At 43.3% G+C, this 20,074-nt stretch overlaps 1 protein-coding gene across 1 annotated transcript in view; it reads left to right on the top strand.

The window, feature by feature from the left end:
- spata20 (spermatogenesis associated 20) overlaps positions 1 to 18,909 on the top strand; it is a 40,677-nt gene extending 21,768 nt beyond the window's left edge. Inside the window, exons 15-16 of the mRNA XM_041962378.1 lie at positions 1,917 to 1,997; positions 17,642 to 18,909. Coding sequence (XP_041818312.1) covers positions 1,917 to 1,997; positions 17,642 to 17,836 — 276 coding nt within the window. The 3' untranslated portion in view covers positions 17,837 to 18,909. The remainder of the gene's footprint in view (positions 1 to 1,916; positions 1,998 to 17,641) is intronic.
- Positions 18,910 to 20,074: the final 1,165 nt, after the last annotated feature.

Here is a 20,074-nt window from a genome sequence, read left to right as displayed (position 1 = left end):
AGTTGATAAATGTTCTGATTCATATGTCACTGCTGCAGCGACAACACTTTCCAGTATTTATGCCAGTAAAATGTTAATGATTAACCAAATAATTCCTTTGATTTTTAAGGGGTCGTCTGACCCATAAGTATTAAAATCCTCATTCTTGAGAAGGGTTAGATATTTTTGCAATTTTGCTTCCTATATTCCTGTTTGATTCTTAGCAGATCTAACATACTGTAGGTTTGAAATGTTGCTGAGAAAAGAAATCAGCCAGATGCTGGTGTGACACTACTCAGCTAACTTATGAACTGTTAGATTGTTTTTCCTTGAGATTTAGTGGTTAATCACATCATTTTTCTCCCTGGCAGTATTAGTTGTACTCCTAATCATGATGAATTAAGAAAAATTCACATCACGAAGTCAAGAGGCATTATTCATAACACTTATTGTTAGGACCTATGAATTATACACCATTGATCAAAAGTTTGGAATAGCCTGGCAGAAAAGCTTGAGACTTCTGAATGGTCTTTCATGCTTCTGGGTTGTAGAAAGTCCTCTTTACAAATAGATGTTATTTTGCACCAAGGGTTTCCAGAAAAAGTCATGTTTTGCACATCGAGAACAAATCGCTGTACAGCGGTTCACCAGACTGACAATTGAAAAGGCAAAGAGAGAAAAAAGATTCCTCTAAGCAACAGTTAAATAAAAGCAAAAGAAATGACCAGTCAAATCTGTGCAGATCTAAACAGGAGCAGGTTTCTATTTCAGTGTCAAGTGCACAATAACACCTATAACAAGCTGGAATTATCAGGCGTGACTTAAGCAAAGATGTGTTTCTTCTTTAAAAAAGAACCCGTCAAGATAGAAATGGGTTAGTCTGGGGTTAGCACTGTTTGGATTGGATCACAGAATATCAGATGAACACAGTTCAAACCTATTCAATCTAAGATCTGAGTAATCTGCAGAGGGTCCAAAGAAATATTTAGAGCCATGATCACGATCACTTATGCTTTTTTGGAGTGGAAAACAAATTCATAATCGTATTTGGGGGAAGAAACATGGTTACAGTGTTCTCCACCTTGGGGCCAAAACTTTTCCAATTGTAAATAATACATTCAGTATCTGAACTGTACTGTTTTTATCTATGTTAGAAAAGTCATTGTTGAAGGAAAGAAGGAAGACATCAGTGTGACAGGCGATTCGTAACTTCATCACTGTTCATTTTATGAGATTTATAATTTCCCCCAAAGGTCTCCCCTGAAACAACAAACTAATGTGTTGATACATATTTTTCCCCTTGCTTAAAGTAAGACAGGCCTTCCGGGGACAGTGGCTCGATCTCAGCTCTCTGCATACATGCACACTCAATCCCTGGACACACTGACTCTCAAAATCTTTTTTTCCCTGGTTTTTAACAGCCGTCATGCGTCTAATGGGTTATTTGAGCTGTTCAGCCTCAGTTATATAATCGGTTTTGAAATATTAACACCCTCAGTTGGCCTGAAACCAGCATACTAGGAAAGCGCGGCAGGAGTTACCCCGAAGTTTCTCGGCCCCCCTCAGGAAACTTCCTACTGAAGGCATGTGCTGTTCAATCAAAGGAACTGAGAATAAAATAACGACAGCTGAACCAGAGCGAGGAGGGGATAGTTAGCCTCCTGTCGTCATGTGTGACCTGCGGAGGATGAGTCGAGGCTACGGGGCGAGGGTAACAAGCTTGGGGGTGAGGCAGTCCCAGGGAAAACACCTGCCTCCCTTGTTACTGCTACAAACACAGTCCTGACCTCTTTCACTTCCTCCCCCTCTCCCCTCCTCTTATCTGTCACCTTTCCCGTCTTATTTCACTCTATTCATACTCTTTCATCTCGTTATTTCTCTGTCCTCCCCCTTTCATATTTTTACCGTCCTCCACTTTTATTTATTTCTTTTTTCAGATCGTGATCTGTGGCCAGAAGGATGCCCCGGACACTACAAGTCTTCTCGCAACAGTCAGCTCCCTCTTCCTACCACATAAGGTAAGGGTGTGTGGAAGAATGATGCATCATCTTTGACAAACTTCCGTGTCATCAGTCCCTAAAGCAACCCTGAAGAGCAAAGATCGGAGCACATAGACATGCATTAATTTACTCGAACATCAGCACCGTTACTGTGGCTGCAGATTCCCAGTAACCTTTGAAATATGCACACACACACATACACACACGCAGAGATGCAGAGTGAGACAAACCTACGACAGTGCCCGGGGTGTTGGCTGGTTTAAGTGTGGTTCTTTAAAGGTCAGCCTGAGCTCCTCTCCTCTCCTCTGCTCAGTGTATTAACTTCCCAGATATCTCTTTTCAGGCATTAGCCACCCTTAAGCCTTTTCCTAACGTCTAGTTGCCTAGTGGCGCTAAATCTTAGCCCGCAGTTGCAGTAATTCTTAGTGTGCGTTAGTGTGTGAGTTTTCCTTCCAGCCTGACACAACCTGTTTGTTATGAACTGGACAGCTGTCAGTCTGAGTCAGACTTAAATTTCAGCATGGATGGCCAAGGCTGTCATATTTATGTTTCCTATGGCCACATTTCTTCGAGGTTTCAGTCTTTCGTTCCCATCAAGAGGTTGTAGTTTAAAGGAATAAGACAGCATTACAGGAAATCATGACTGAGCTGAAAGCATGACTCCTGGATTTTTTTAGACGAATCTTAGAGATTCTGTAAGATTCAGATTAAACAAAAGGGATATGACGTGTTAAATGACGAGTTTTGGTGGATTTATTTTTTTCACCTTTGGACAGAGCTTTTTCACCCTTTTTCACCCTTTTTCACCCCTTCATATACAATGCAGACACCAGAGTGGTATCATTCATGTCATCTGACTCTTAACAGAAAAGGCATATTACCTTAAGTGTAAAACTATTCCCTTAATCCAGATTCTTACATTCCTGCACATTCTAAACCCATAATTACATTTTTAATGTTTCTATATCGTAAACAAGCTTGTTTGGTAATATTTTGTGGACTTTGGCAGTAGGAGAGTTATAGCAAACACTTTCTTCACCTCTACTCATTTTTAAATACAAAAATAAATATTAATATTACAGTCTCTAAATATTTACTCTTCATTGTGAATCTTGACTATATTCCAGTTTTATTTTTTGTTTAGTTGGTCTGCAACTTGCATTGTGTCCTTGATGCTTATTTCTTATCCAGGACTCTTAAAGAAAGGGTCTTCATCTCAGTGGGACTAACCCAGTTAATCAACAGATCCATTTTTATCGATGCTGCCTGTAACACCAAATTTCCCCAGCTGGGGATTAATAAAGCTGTTCTTATCTTAAATGAGGGACAAGGATTAGAGCTCCGTCCAGAGTAAACTATATTCATCAGTGTCTGATGTTTTGCTTCTCTTGTCACTGTTTTTTGGAGATTGTCCGTTAAGCTTTACATGCTGTTCGAGTCCAAACAAAATGCTCACTATTCTGATTGTGTAAGATTGCTCACTGAGTTGTTGATTCGACGAGCCCGTAATCGAAATTAGATCAGTAAATTAAAGCGGTGATTGTCCAGTGACACGCCCCCCCCTCTCTCTCACTCTCACTCACTCACACACACACACACACACACACACACACACACACACACACTCAACAGTGCCCTATTGAAATATAGATGAGTTGTGCAGTATCAGGCAGTGGCTGCAGTAACATCAGGCCATGCCAGATCCCTGCAGAGAGACAGAGACCAGATAGAGCCATTATAGGGTAGATCTATTATTAAGGGGGATGTATGTTATGTACTGTCAAACTGATCCAGGACCAGTCACATGCTGGGCCTTGTTGCTGTCAGGTTAGTCACATGGGGTTTTCTGGTGTGCGACCATCGTAGTGGTCTGTCAGAAAATCTAAATAACAGAAGTGGGTTGGAGAAGGTCTCAAGGTTTTTTCAAATGTTGTGGTTTAATTTTCACTCACTAATTTAAATCCACTTAATTTGTGGTGCAAATATAAGCTTAGGGAGAAACCTGCAGTTACCTTGTACAGGCAAGTATTTGCAGGTCAGTGCTTGCATTTCTGTTACAATTAACATAATCCAATTATCTATTTTATGGATCAAAATCTAACTAGTAATGCTTCAGCCTGAGGGCCTGCGGCTCTGTGTGTGTATGTGTTTATTTGTGTATATGTGTGTGTGCGCGCACGTGCAAATGCCGAAACCAAAGAAAAGAAAAAAAAAAATCTTGAACGGCTGTGTCAGAGTGACACAACAGATCCAGATTTGGTTCTAATGAGCCTTCATTGAGCAGTGTGGAGAAGGGAGGGATGGGAAAAGAGTAAACAAGACTGAGGAGGGAGAGAGAGTGTGTGTGTACATGTGTGTGTCCAGATGTTATGAAAACAGCGGGTCATTAGTGGCAGTAGCAACTATCTTGGCCAGGCTGAGATGTGATGATCCAGCACAAGACTAAACACACACGCGCACACGCGCGCACACACACACACACTCTCTCTCTCACTCCTTCTTGGGGATGAGACACAGCCCACCCAGAGGAATAGCACTGCTGCCTACAACAGCTGTAAGACACACACACACACACACACACACACACACACACACACACACACACACTCTCACTCACAAACATACATGGGCAGCCACACACACTTTCTGATGCAGTATTTCTGCAAGCGTATACCCACATAGCAAAGCTGCAACCCGTAAACATACTCTGGTACACGCACACGCATATGCAAATCACACCACACACATAATCGCAAGATGCCACATGTGCATGCTATGAATGCGCACACAGATATTACTGAAGAGGTAAGAAAGGAGAGAGAGAATAAATGTGTGGCAATGGAATTGTAAAACAGATATCATGTAAGTGTAATTACTGTTACTGTCTGTGCTCTCTGAGTGCCCTTCTCCTTTAATTAATTGATTAGTTGATTGCCGGGAAGTTTAGTCTGCAGCAATTTTGATAATTGATTAAACCTTCTTTACCTTAGCTATTGTTGCCACTCCTGCTCCTTGGGTTTTTGAAGACTATATGAAGACGTCACTTTGGGCTCTTGGACATTGTGATTGGCACTTTTCACAATTTTCTGACGTTTTATACTGTGAAAGATTAATTTAGTTGTGAGATATACTTTGTGATTAATTCCTGGTATCAATCACAGAGGTACTAACAGACACCCTGAAAGCAGCAGAAAAAAATGCACAGTTCAATAATAGATAAGATTAATTGGAAGAAACCTAATTAGGCTGGTGTAGAATGGGAATCAGTATGAGAAAGATAAAGTGTATGATGGAGTCAAGTAGAGGTTGATTTGCTGTATGTAAGTACTAAGGGTGGAAAGAGATGGAGGGATGTTAAATGAGATAAACGGGAGAGGTAGAGGGAAGAGAGAGTGGGGGGGACTGTGCTCCATGTTACATTAGGTAGCTATGAGCAGAGAACATGTCTAATTTAAACCCAATTACTCCCCGCCTGTTTCCCTGGTTCGAGGCCGGTGTGCTCTAATTGTGCTGAATGAGGTGCTCAGAGCCCAACTCATGCTAATCTAAACACACACACACACACACACACACACACACACACACACACACACATTCTGAGATCTTCACTTCATTTAATTTATTTACTATTTAAATTCACCGCAAGACGCCGTGCTTCTCAGTTCACCCCAGCACTCAGAGCTTCTGCTGCACTTTTTGCTTGCTGGAATCAATTACGGCTCTAACAGTCATACTGAAACATCACTTTTGATTATAATTGCTGCAATAAATTCTGGTTAATTTTTCTATTACACAGTAATATAGCTTGATTAGAGCTGGGTCGGGGTTTGTTGATTGTAAGGGCTCTGAAATTGTGAGAGGAACACAACTGGACATGCAGTCTGTCTCCCTCACACTCTTCATGACCATTCTCCTTTCCCGTGTGCGTGCGTGCGTGCGTGCGTGCGTGTCTGTCTGTCTGCTCTTTCTGGCACTGGTGTCTATGTTTCTCCTTTTCTGCTCTGTGTCGCCCTCGTATGGAGGTGTGAAAAAATGCACAGCCGAGGGGCAGAAGGGGCACTGGCACCATTTATCCGTTTTCCCTGAACATAGTCGGCAGTTAGAAGTTTTGTTACACAACAATAAACTACATTGCCATCCAAGAATATTATGGTAGTGATATGTTTTTCATTGTTTTTTCTGTACTATACCTTTGTGATAAGTGACAAGTGATACCATGATTAAAGGGCTGACTTGTAGTTTTGAAGGTGTTTGAAGTTATTTACATCCATATTGGATCTTAGTATCGGACTTGGTCCTTTTTCTTCATTACCCCCAGTTCGACATTAAGACATTTTTACGGAACACGTGTCAACATGGGCCAGTAAAAAAAAGAATAGAAAATCAAATAAAAATGTTGATGGCTGAATTCCATTTAGCTGCTGCAGTTTCAGGATCCAGGTTTTCCTGCCTTATATCGGCTCACTGTCACCCTGTCATGCCTTACTGTGAACACCTGCATAGGACATAGTGATCATTACTGTTATTAGTAACACCTGTGCTTTACCTACTTTACTGTGACAAGTCAAAATGTTGTGACCCTAAACGTATAGCTGGAGACAAGAAAGGGGTGAATGCTCATGACCATGTCAGTCACAAGCCCTCAGTCCAACCAAGAAGTGAGCATCACAGCACTTCAGGCCTGCTGGTGGATTTTATATACTTTTCAGAATGATTGCGATGAATGACAAATTATCGCTGATTTCATCTTGCGTCATGGTCACTTTTTTGGCCGTGAGAGTTCATTCTATATTTGCATCAGGTTAGCGGGTAAGGCTGCATCGGTGAGTTCTTAGAAGTTGTACTTTAAAAATACTGACATTGGTTTTACATTCATTAATCACAGTTTTACCGCAAACACAATAAAAAGCTGTTGCTTTTACCCATCCCACTGTTTCTGTAACATACTCCTCTACGTACTCCTTACTCTCTTTTTCTGCAGTTTTGGGGTTTTTTTTGGGTGTACAGTATTTTACAGTGTCCAGGAACATCCCTGTCAGTGCAGTAATTGTGGCTGGCCAGGTAGAGTGGAGCAGGAGTGCTGGGAGGTAAAGGTTTGGCAAAGATTGACACTTGGTCTGCCTTGACTGTGGAGATTAGCAGTACTCTGCAGCACCAGATTACCCCCATGTGTACAAAAAAGTGCATCTGGAACATTGGGACACCTTTAATTGTTGTTATTATTTCCTATTGATAGTAATAGTTCATGATACCTGCATTAAAAATCACCCCCACCCCCCCACCCCAACATTTCTTTTTGGTTTTCTCCTTCTGTTTATCTCTTTTGGCACTTTTTGGAACACATTAACACAAAATGCAAAGCATTCAGCGCTAATCAGAATGATTTACATTAATAGAATAGATTTTTCTGTGTTCTCAAGGTTGTTCTGGTAATAAATCAACAAAGCATCCTGGTGGAAGCATTGACAGCGGTTCAAAGTATGATTTCCTGTCAGTGCAAGATTTACGTGTGTGGTCTTTTATGAGTTGAAAAATGTTTTACAAGGACTATAATTCCCATTGTGAATTCCTATTATTGTTAGCCTGATTGCCTCTTGTCAGTGCTGCTTATTAATCAGCCTCAACTGTGCTTTGGCCTCTAAGTAAGTCTTCTTGTCTGTGTTATTAGAGTCAGACAATCACAGAGAGCAGGTGGTTTCTCTCTGGAGTGCACTTAAGTGAAAAAGTTGAGTGGATGTGGTGGGGAAAGGGGAAGGTGAGTGTGGCAAGTGTTAAGGAGGACCTCAAGATGCTGGTGTGTGAAAGTTGCTTGGGGCAGAAAGAGCAGAAGGTATTACAGGGATTTTTTCGGATTTAAGAAACAAGATGGAATAATTCCTCGAAGGAGATAAGTGTAAGGAGACAAGTTTGCCATTTATTCCTGCTTCCATGCCCTTCTACGTCTTTCCTGATCTGATTTCCTCAGGAGGAGTAAGAGAGCAGAACAGAGTGACATAGAGGATAGATAGGGGAGAAGCCACGGAGGGGCATGGGCTTTAAGAGAGGGTCCTTTTCAAAGCATCGGGAAATGACTGCAAATCCCTAACAAGACCTCAGAGACACATGGAAGAGTTAGCAGGGTGACAGGGAGGGCAAGCAGACGGAGGGATGGAAGGAGATGAGTGGAGATAGAGAGCGGAAACTAACTAGTGCTGGTGGCAACACAGTGCAGAGGCGGATTAGAGCCAGGGAATCTCACACTCCTCTTCTGTGACCTTTGACCTCCCTCACTTCAGTCCACTGCCTCGTCGCCCCTGGACTCCCTCCTCCCTTCCATCACGATCCCTCTGTTCTCTTATCAAAGGCTGTATCTGTGTATTTATGCGTACGTAGCATCGGGTTCCAGGAATTGATTCTTTGCAAATGACCTGCTAAGTCCAATAACCAGTCAGAGAGCAGAACCCAGGCTGATTGACAGCTGTGGGAAAGGTCCCAGATGGTTTCAGTTGCAGGAAAGTGCTTCCCAGGCAGATTGTAATGCATTCAGATAGCCACTCATCCTCTGTCTCCTGCTTTTTCTCTCTTGCTCTGCAAGCAATCATGCTTTAAAATTCACTTCCACAGAGACTCTTAACATTTATTTCACTCCATTCTTCCTGGACTTGTTAATCTGAAATTTTACATATGCCTCCGTTGAGTGATTTTTTTTCTCCTTTTCCCCCCTCATCCTTTCTATCTGGTAATTCCACCATGTGCCGTGGTACATCCATAAAGCTATGGGGGAGGTGTGTGCGCGGTGAGGATCCAGCAGAGAGTGGACAGCTTTAGCGGTGTTGCTGGAGATATAATCCTCTCCCTGTGGTTGTATCTCGTCTGTACGTCTGCTGCGGTCGTGCTTTACGCTCCATGTTTATCCACATCTCAGCTTGGTAAATAAAAACCATGCTGAACAGATAAGATGCCTGTGCCACACACACACACACACACACACAGTTGCAGATGCTTATGTCTTCCTCATTCTGTCACTCTTTGTCTCTATAGGCTGTCAATGTTTCCCTCTGATATAATCAGGGATGCAGTAGGGGTCACACAGTCGTCCAGTTTGAGTTTTACCATTGTTTTATTTGTGAGGGAGGGTTTTCCTGGTAGGTTTAAGTTGCATGCAAATAAAATAAAAAAAAAAGCTATTTTAATGCACTTAGCAGCAGCATTAACAATCAGTTATTTTTCGACAGCATGCTTTGCAAATGAAATGTTGCCAATATGCAAAGAGTGTTCTGACGTTAATCCATTATTGGACAAGAACATAGTGTTAGTTAAAAAAAACACCACTGTTTTCCAATTCAGAGCTTACAAAACCCTGCTTCATTATTTATTTCAAAAAAATGATTTTTAGTTTAAGTTTTACAATTTATATCTTGTCTGGATACATAAGATTGGAAGAAGTAAGGGAATGTTTTGAAGAACTGCGAACGCTGTAAAAACATAAGCCTTGTTTCAAACCTTTATGTTAACTTTTTAAAAAGGACATTTGAAAAACTCAACAGTTTGTGTGGCCATAAATAGTGGAAACACTCTAATCCAAGCCAAAATCTCATTGGCAGTCGAAGTTAAGGAAGGCAGTTCTGAGCATTTTGTTCGCCGGCGGTGCCAAGGCTCAATTTGCATTTACGCATTTACACACACTGGAGGACGGACCATTGAAGAAGATGCTGCATCTTCTCTGAACCACGTACAGACTCTGTACATGCACAGCCCAAATACTTCAGATGATTTATCTGCAAACTAACAGTTTGTGTTTTGTTCTTTCTAGCTGCCTCTGTCCTACCTTCTATATACCCATGCACACTTATACATCCTGTTTTTGTGTCCCTCATCATCTGCCTCATCACGGAAGCCAGTGGTGGCTCTGCTGATACTGCTGCTGCTGTGGTTACCTCTCTCACTGTCACCCGTTTCATAAATCTCAGCCTTTCCATCTTCCTCACTTGATCCCTCATCTGAATCTGATGAGCCAATGGGAAGCGAAACGATTGTTCTGACCGCTCTCTTCATTCCACCATAGAAGAAGGTACCTTTTCTGAAAGGATTCAGGCATTGCTAACCTACAGATCAACTCATCACTTATTTGTGATTGATTTACGGTTAAACTTTTAAGAACATTTAAGAGCAGAATGATAAGTAAAGCAATAAAGTAGGAACAGTAGGAACTCAGAACAAGTTCTGCATTGAATACAATACAGTGCAAACATTCCCAGTCATATGGCCACAAAGTAAAACCTCTTAAACACATTGTAAACCTTCCAAAACATCAGTGCTCAATGCAGGATTAGTGATGTTTTCAATGCGGCAGACATGTTGAAAAACATCAGTTGATCCCTGAGTGTAGGCGAGAGAGCCAAATCCCCAATCAGTGTCTCCCTGTGAAACTAAGAAACCCCTGTTTCTGCCTGTGCATCTTTCAGGATACAAACACCACAGTTTGGCTTAAAAGATTTAATTTGAAATCAGCATCGGAATTGAGAAATAACAAATGTTTGAATCTCGAGAGTGGGAGTTTTATTTATGCTATAAATCATGTAATTAGGAAATTATTAACAAGCAGAGGTCAATTATTTGATGACCGTCAATTATGCTGCCAAGTAAGACACATATTGCCACCAAATGTCCTCAGTTTTCATTGACTCATGTTAACTCAGTGGATTGGGAAAGTAAAAAATGATTTCACTGTCTACACACAACTAGCCATAACATTAAATTCTAATTCCTATATTGTTAGAAAATTGTGCAGTTTATTTTTTTTAACATCATTCAGACCCAATCTATGTGAACAGATATTTAAATAGAGTATGTAGTAAATTATTTATAAATGGATTGTTTAGAGTAGTTCACGTGTAAATAACCTAACCTAATAACATGAAGTAATTAAAAAACATATGTATATATTTTATTAGGATTCCTCTGTGATACTGGAGTACATATTTTTCCTGGCACGGCTACACGGCACAGCTACATTTCCTCCGGCGCCTCTTCCTCTCTCTTCTTCTCACCCTTCTCGCTTATTTTTTCCTCCCACTGTAAATGAAGCGACATTTGCTTCCTTGGCGTTTGACTGTCATTAAAAGACAGCATATGTCGGTGTGCGTATACATTACTGTAGCATGAAATAACATGTGGGCTAGCGCACAGATGACTCCGCAGTGTGATGTAACAGCCCTCGTGGTCCAGCTGGTCATACTTTCACACATGACATAAGACTCTGTGCTCTGCCTAAGTTTGCAGTTTCCTGCGATGATGCTGGAAAGAAAGCTGAATTTTTGATCTTATTTCCCATTCGGACCTGCTGTGTGACAGAGAGCTAATGAAACACCTCTCATGGAGTCCAGTAGACTTTAATCTCACACATTCCAGCACTTGATAGTGCTTCAGGGCTCATGACTGTTTCTTGGTCTTTGAGCAGCGTGACACTGACTGGCCACCTGAAACAGGAGCCAAACAAGAATTTTACTAACTGTCTTGTGAATCTTCTCACGCTTGATTAAATGAAAACATGCACAGTGATTACTCGTGATCAAGCTTTGTGAAAACATAACAGTCGTTTAGCATGTCGGTCAATAAGTCTGTTACAGTCAGACTGCTACAGGAGGCTGACACAGGTGTCGATATGCACTCATATCAGCCGAACACAAAAACGTGTCAGTGTCCCTGTGCACTGTGGTGTAGTCTCCCCACAGGGATAAATACCAGAACCCAGATCAGTTAGAACTGAAAAGCTTTTTTGGATGAACAATGATGTTCTTCAATGATAGCTACAGTTAACTGATTTGTACTTAAAGTTGAATTATCCAAACTTTTTGGATGAGGAAGTATAAAATTCAATTATCCTGATACTGTGAATATGTTTCCATTCCATTCAAAGTGGGTCAAAGTGGATAAAACCTTTTTTGAACATATTGATGGAAACCATGTTTCAGCATCTTCTGGGTCGGTACTTCCCATGGCAGCGGTTGGCTGATATTTGAGAGCCACCTTCCGTGGCCGCGTTGCTGCCTGGAGAATGTCGTATTGTATGGCCTAAAAACATTGATGACTCACTCACAGAGGGGAATGGCCTTCACAATTCATCATTCGAGAGAACTGTGTAGACTTGGTTAAGCTGCCTTTGGTCCATTATGCCAATCAAAGGAGTGGGGAGCACATATAGATTTGCAGAATCTGAAACGTGTCAGTGAAATAAAGGTTTCTGTGCTGGAAGTCAAACTGAATAACCAGGGGATGGTCAACTTCTGGCTGGGTTGCAGGTATGATGTTGTCCTGAAATAGCATTTTTCTGTTATATTTTTTGGCCACAGTGTCATCTGAAAACATGACATTTACTCACAGTCTGTACCATATGGGATATTTAATAACCCTCATATGTCACGTTTGATATCCTCAACATTTTAAACTTGACCTGACTTTTATGACTTGAGCAAATGAGAGTCCCCTTTCATCTTAAATGCAACATAAACTGATGAAGTATGCCGGCGGTGTCGGGGCCTGATCGAGGGGAGCGGCTGTTAATTCTGCTGAGGCACCAAGGCGTCCTCACATCTCCCTGCAGACGCTGGTGATTTAGTGGAGAGAGTCCTGTAGGGAGTGTCAGCAGCTGAAAACTGATGCTCAGCGTGACAAAGGACAGAACACACCACCGGAACAGGCTCGCCCACATGCTCTCGCTCAGGTCAGCAGACTCGTGTGTCTGTGTGTGTGTGTGTGTGTGTGTGATAGCTCTCAAAGTGTCCTTATAAACTGATTTTTTTTTATTTTTTAAGACCCAAGGTGTTCCTCAACTGTTCACGAAGGTAGAGATGAAACATGTAGATAATAAGATGAACAACAATGATTGCATTCACAAGCTGAATTCAACAATACGGGTGGTCTGAGAGCTGAGTTGGAGTGAAAGCGGATGATTCATTTGTTATATGTTATTTCATGCATGTGTGTTAGTGTGTTGTGAGAGCATGTGTGCCGGGACGTGTTACCCTGTGGGAGTAAGATTGTACGTGCGAGGGGGGGTAAATGAGCCGACTGGATCGGTCCTATTCTAATTACTGCTTTATTTTCATCACCGTTGTCATCACATTTGCATTTAGGATTTGAAGCAGAGCTGCGCAATAACATTATATTTACCCTGATATGATACATAAATGTGCCCACATCGTGAGGTTTTGTCCATGCTGTTTATTCCATCGTAGTTATTCCTTTTAATATTTCAGGGTCTGTTAGGTTGTTGTGGGGGATGTTGTATTTTTGCTGCATGTTTCATATTTTATCAGGTATTGAATTCACTGGATTTAATAGCAACTTTCACGCATTTTTAGTATCAATAAACAGCTTCACAACTGATTTTCCAGAAAATTGACTACATCATGGTGAACATCCATATTGATCTAAAATTGCATACTTACATACTATGATAGAGGATTTTATCTCTTGTCTTATTTGAGTCACAGTAGAGTTAGGTGTTAGGGACCTGTGTCCTCGGTTAAAACAAGCCCTGTGTGAAAGCTGTCAGTCGAACCTGTTGCGGACCAAACAATCCTTTAGGGCAGGTGGTCTCGGACTGGTCCCAAAGGAATTCTGGAGCATTGGTGGGAACGTAATCCGACTGATCTGATCCAACTACTAGGCATAGTCTGCAAGTTTGAGATTGGGATACAGATGAGTCAGTTTAGCAGTTACTAGCAACTGTGAATGAACAGAGGGCGGAACTAAACTTTTGCAGTGTAATGTTCTGTTAGGCCAGTGGACCTCCTCAGGACCTTCTTCCTGTGTGTTTCTGTTCTGGCTCCCGCCTCAGACACATCTAATGAATAAAGTGAAAGTTCGGCCATAACTGCTGCTGCCATAACCACCTTTTGTCACTTCAGAATCCCATTAGACGTGCATTTTGGAGGTCAGCGTATTTGGGATCTAAGTTCAAGTCAATTGAACTTTGGCTGCTGAACCTAGTGAAAAATAGCATAGTGTGCATGGCAGCTGCTCGCGAAACACGACTGCATCTCTGGTGGCTACTGGGTCGAGATCTGGCAACTGCAAAGGCTGATTCACATCATTTTCAAAACATTTTCAAGCTCCCGTGCCCTCAATGGAAGCCTCTATGTTTATTATGATTTTCCACTCAGTTATTCAGAGTTTTAATTTAATTTGCCACCTGTCTGTATATTCAGATGTAGCCAAATTAAAGTCAGTTTTTGTTGGGAGCAGGCCTCCAACCCGTGCTGTCACGTATTAGTCGGGATGCTGGAGCTCCCCCACCGTCAGCAGGACCCATAAAAAAACTAGAGAGAGAATACAGTACATTAAAATAATAAAAAATGCGTAGCTGTGTGGGACAAGCTTACTGATAATCAGATAAAGCAGAAATACGGAGTTGAAAGTGTATACCGACAGGCAGATATGTGATTTCTAAAGAGAGGGCAGTTTCAGCCTGATCAGTCAAATCTTCCCAAAAAAAACCTCCTGCACAGTTTTTCTCCACTGCTCTCACCTCTCCCTCCTCCCCTCCCTCTCTCTTCTGGCCATTATTCAGTTGAGCGAATGAAGCCGATGTTGAAGTTGGTGTCAACGGCTGACCGACAGTGTGTGTGTGTTGCATGTGGCCCTGCTGCGCTGCCTTGTGTCCGCGTGCATGCGTGCGTGCGTGTGCGTGTGTGTCCTGGGGTGGCGGTCCAGATGCCAGGTTGTTATGATGATTGTGCCAGTCCCTTCGTGTGTGTGTGTCTGTCTATGTGTGTGCGTGTTAAAAAGACAAAATAGCGTGAGCGGGGTGGAGGAAGTAAATCTCCTCATGCCTGGCTGCACCCGGCACTATTCACAGCCACCGTCATCACTCTTCCTCAGGTATGACAGCGGCTCTCAGAAACTGTGTGCTTGGTGTGTTCATTGTGCTTCTTTGGCTCGCCGGTAGCGGTCGGCCTACGAGTTGTGTGCGTTCCAGCTGGGTCACAAACCGGGTGGGGGGGGCATTCAAATGGCTTCTGAAGATATGTGTGTGTTTGTGTGTTACTGTCAACACAGGTACACTGTGTTCCTTTAAAGTGTCTGAGCTTGACTGGTTTGGCAGGGTGAGAGAGGAAGAGTGGGAGGGAGCTGTCAGTGTAGGGACATTTAACGGGTGGGAGTTGTGTGTTAATGTGTGTATGTGTTGATGTGTCTGTGTGTTGATGTGTGTTTGTCTCAGGGTTGCCCAGTGTATGAAGGGATTAACCCCGTGGGAGTTTGACTGTGCTCTCATGTGTAGCCAACTGTGCTGTCTACACACACACACATAAAAACACACACACACACACGTATTTTGCAGTACAGACCACACACTTAGAGTTCACTGCATCACATTCACAAGCCTTGTATATACATTCACACATAATCTGTCTCCCTGTCTCTATCCGTTGCTCTCTTCCTCCACACACACACGCACGCACGCACGCACGCACGCACGCACGCACGCTTATCTCGTCCAGTCCTCAGGGGTGTGTGCAGATAGTGTTGTTGTGACACAGACAGACTACGGCGTGACCTTAAAGCTGAGGGCGCGTGGCTGGATGTGGTCTGGGCCCAGGGAGGGACTGCATGAGGCTGACAAGCGAAAAGAGTCAGGACAAGAGAGGAAAAGGTTCGTCTTGGTGGGGAAGTCCTCCTCCTGTCTCCATAGCAACAGTCACACCATTATGACCACATTCCTTCACACTCCTTGCCAGTCTTCCCCTGTGAGTGTGACTGTGTGAGTGTGTGTGTTTTAATGCCCCAAAAATGTTTCCAGCCAACCCTCTACAGCACTCTGTGTGAATAGTTTCCGGTGTTTCAGGGTTATTTATTCTCTGAGCTCTGTCTAACAGGTGTTGCAGCATCCCTGCAGAGAATAAGATAAGATAAACCAGCATCACTTCATCGTCCCGTGAGGAGGAATTTTATTTTCCAGGCAGCACATTTAGTAACAGAGACAGACATAGCTCACTGCTGTGGAGATGGTCTTCAACGGCAGGAGACGGGCAGCGCAACCCACTGATAGCCTCTTGGCATTAGAAGTGCAGATGGCTACTGGCACAAATGAGCGTCTAAATGGCTGAGCGATGCACTCGGGGCGCATTGATACGGCCGGTGGATGAGAACATCAGGCTCATTGAGACAGGATGGAGAGGATGCAAACATTTCTACATGATGGCATGGGGGAATGCTGGCTGGTAGTCCTACAGGGGGCTCTACAAGACAGTGATGTCTAATGGCCAAGCCTAGAGCCAGGGTGAAGGCAGGAACATGCAGTTGTTGACGCCCCTGTCCCTTTTAGCCACTTGCACATGGACGCATTTGATGCAGTGTCTGAATAATTTGGAGTTCCAATATAGTTGGTGACATAAAGCTTTAAAAGTATGTATATTGCAAAGTGTATTGAAATGATGGACATCTCCTGCATTGTGTCCAGCTCTGATACTACATCAAGCCAACAGTCGTCAGTGTTTGTGCACCCTTTGATGCGCTCTGTTTGACCTTCAGTCCACCGTATACTGACACAGCACGTCAGTCTTCTGTGGCTGAGCTTCACCTGAGATGAGATGTATCGTCAGACCTCTCTCCTCACGCTGTCTCCTCCTCTCCCTCCTTTTATCACCTCTGTCAGCGCTCGTTGTTTATTTTGTCATCTCTCGCTCCGTTGTGAGCCGGGGGCGGTGCCGGGCCAGAAGGAAATGACATGCGTTTGACAGGAAGCTTCCTCGGGGACGGACGGGGCAGCCCTCTTTAACTCCGCTCGGCTGCCAGTCCAAGAGCAGCGACTGACGCGCACACACACACGCACACACAAGCAGATACAAAGACGTGAATGATTTGTTTGGGGTGTGAAAGGGCAGCAGTGGTGCGACTGTCATGTTTAATGTTGAGGCTTATTTTGGTGTGTGTGAATGCTTATGTGTGTTTGTATAAAACACCACATAGTTACATTAATGAAAACTAGAAAGTAATCACTATGAGAACGGGTCAGTCCCTTTCTGAGAGGCTCTACTCATCCAAAACCTTCTAAAGATGTGAATATTAACCTCATCTTTAGTGACTGGACCGCTGCCATACACAGTAAAGAAACATAAAACTGACAATCCAATCTCTCAAGCCATCTCCAGAGGTGGTCACAAGCCCATTTAGCTTATTAGGAGTAAACTATAAACGCACTGCATCCTCATTCTACTGAGAGCGAACCAAAATGCATGCAAATTGGCCAAGAGGCCATACAGCAACAATTGTAGGAAACAGATAAGCTGATTTGTTATATGGAGCCCAAAACCGATAAGAAAATGTTTTTTCCCTCACCGCCAATCAGTTGATGAAATACTTCACATTTATTTCACTCTTGCATTATCTCATCATTATTTTTCAACTCTTTAGTTTTCCTCTTATATTTTGCCTTAGAACATGTTTAATCATCCATTAATTTCCTATTTCCCCCACGTAACTTTTCCAATTTTCCTAATGCTAATGTAATAATGAGATAGGTGTCAGGCAGAGATAGGTCCACTCCTTTTAGCGGCTTTGGGCCTCCTTAGTGTAATGGTAAATAAGCAAAATAGGAAATGTTTGTTTTTCACATATTAGACTGACCCCCTTTTTCTTACATCTCCTCCCTCCTGTACCCCTCCCTCCCTCTCTGGCAGGTCTTGATGCTCATTGATGACGATGCAGACAGTTTCCTGTGCCAGCGTCTGCCCGTTCTCTCCTCCATGTCCCGGCAGGATGGGGTCGCCACAGCCTACGTCTGCCAGGATTTTACCTGTTCCCTTCCTGTCACTGACCCCCAGGAACTACGGAGGCTACTGCTGGACGGGACCACAGACACACAGGCAGAATGACGACTGACTGACTGATATTTAACGAGAAGGCCGTGATCTTCATAGACTGCACTCTTCTGAACTGTAGCCCTAGCCTAGCTTATTTTTGCTGTTTTTGGCTAGTGAGTTTGGCTTTGCCATAACAGAATGCCAATGCTTAAGAAGTCAATACAATACCTTGGTAGGAATAGTTCCAGTACCATGAGGTGAGTGGCGCTTCCGTCCTTCATTCCAGACCTGTGACACCAGCCTATTTTTTTATTAGCAATACCAGCTAAGTATTACCTCGTGTATCAGCTCAAGTTTTTTTTAGCAGGCTTTCAGAGACAGACCCATATTGAAATTCAGGTGTATAAAGAAATATATGCACAGCAGCAGTAGCAGCCTCCTGTAACTCTGCAGCACTTGAACAAAGTGTCCTGGCCTGACCATTAGCCCGCAAGTAGACTGCAGACTTTTACTAGACCACAACCTAAGACCGCTCGGATGAACCGTCCCGAGAATAATTCGCAGATGACCCAGTCTGCATCGGTGTCCTGTTCTGGCCCTGTGTTCCAGCTCCCACATTCATGTCACATGGATCTGACAGTGGAGGCCTGCTTGCCTGTGCGTGTTTGTATGTAAAAAAAGGGTTGGTTTGCAGGTTTGTATGCACCGAAATTTCAAAGTTTTATCACATGTGCATTCGGTTTTATTTGTAGTAGCGTCACAGTGAACGAGCTGCTGTCTTACAATCTTCATTTACCATCTGCTCTCGCCCTCGTTGGCTTGTCTGTTATATTGGATTCAACGTAAGGACTCTTGTCCACCGCTGCAGAGACTTGTGTCTTCACACCTTTTATCTTGAGGTTTAGACAACAACAATACACAGCATGTATACGCACAACCCTGAGTAATAAAGAGACTTCCCTTATAAGCAGTGCAAGGTTCATGTTTGGAATGGATGCTTCTTGGTTTGAAGTTGTTATTCTCGAGGTTCTCTATGAGTGGCATCACTCAAACGCCACTGAAAACATTGCTTAATTTAAGATTCAGGTTGTTTTTTGTTGTTTTGCATTGAGCTTTAAGACTTCAGGAATAAATGACACACTGGATATTTTTGTGACATTTTTCTGATGTGTTCTTTCTCTCAGTCCAAGATGGGAACGCTCCAGCAGGAGCGGAGTGAATGTGTCCCAGCAGCTCGTCTTTCTCTGCTTTTGTACTATAAATATTCATCATACTCATCAGAGAAAACCCACTGCTGTGTATTCTTTTCCTCGTCTCTTCCCCCAGCAGGCTGGATGAAGGTAATGTAAACTGTGCGACTGTGGGCACATGGGTGTGTTTGTGTGTGTGTGTGACGAGAGAGAGGGAGACAGATGGACTGCTGATGTTGAGGCGAGGGAGTTTGTCTCGGAGGGTCCTGCTCTGGCTCTGGGCTCTGGAAGCGAAGGAGAAGAAAAGACGGGAGGAGAGAGGCAGTAAACCTGATGTTTCCATCATGACAGCGGCAGCCTTGTATCCATTACCTTGCCCGAGAGGTTAAACGAAGCGCCATCTTCCCCACCAACGTACCTCGAAAACACCTAGACCATCTGTACTTGTTTACTTTTGCTGTCCCTCCTTTTCCCTCTCCCTCTCGGCTTTTGTCTGCCAACCCCTCCTCCTCCTCTCCCTTTCAGACCTGGCGAGGGCCTTATTGCCTCAAGAAGGAGGGAAGTCATTTTGGCAGATGGCTGCTTCTGTGGAAGGAGAAGAAATTGCCAAAGAGGTAAACAGGGCCAGTAGGAGGAATATGAGGCACAGAGGCAGGCGGGGATAGGAGAGAGGGAGAGGGATCACTCTGTTCCACTTTAGCTCCGCTGTGTCCCGACATCACTTTTCTGAACCTGTCAGATCGAGTCATGCTTTTTGACACTTTGGAGGCTCCTTGTCATGCGCTTCCACCAAATTCCTGCACATTCTTATCTCCCCCTCCCTCCCTCTGTGTCTCACCCTATCATCCTCTACCAGGTTGGGACCCTCTATCTTTGGTTACAGACTCTCTCCCTTTCACTGCTTCTGTTGTTAAAAAAAAAAAATCTCTGTAGACACGATAAAGCCATCTTTCTTCTCACACAAACGTATACGCACCATTTGTTATCCCCTCCCTTCTTGACTGCCATCACTCCTCTCATTATCGTTCTGCACTTGTTTTGATGAGCTGCACAAGCTAAATTTTAATTAGTGCTGAGACTTGTGGTTGACCCCGGCGAACCTGTTGCCCCGCTAATGATG

This window comes from Chelmon rostratus, chromosome 21 (genome assembly GCF_017976325.1).
Source record: "Chelmon rostratus isolate fCheRos1 chromosome 21, fCheRos1.pri, whole genome shotgun sequence".
Lineage (NCBI taxonomy): Eukaryota > Metazoa > Chordata > Actinopteri > Chaetodontiformes > Chaetodontidae > Chelmon > Chelmon rostratus.
Note: the sequence above shows the minus strand (reverse complement) of the source record. Positions and strands in the feature narration are given on the sequence as shown.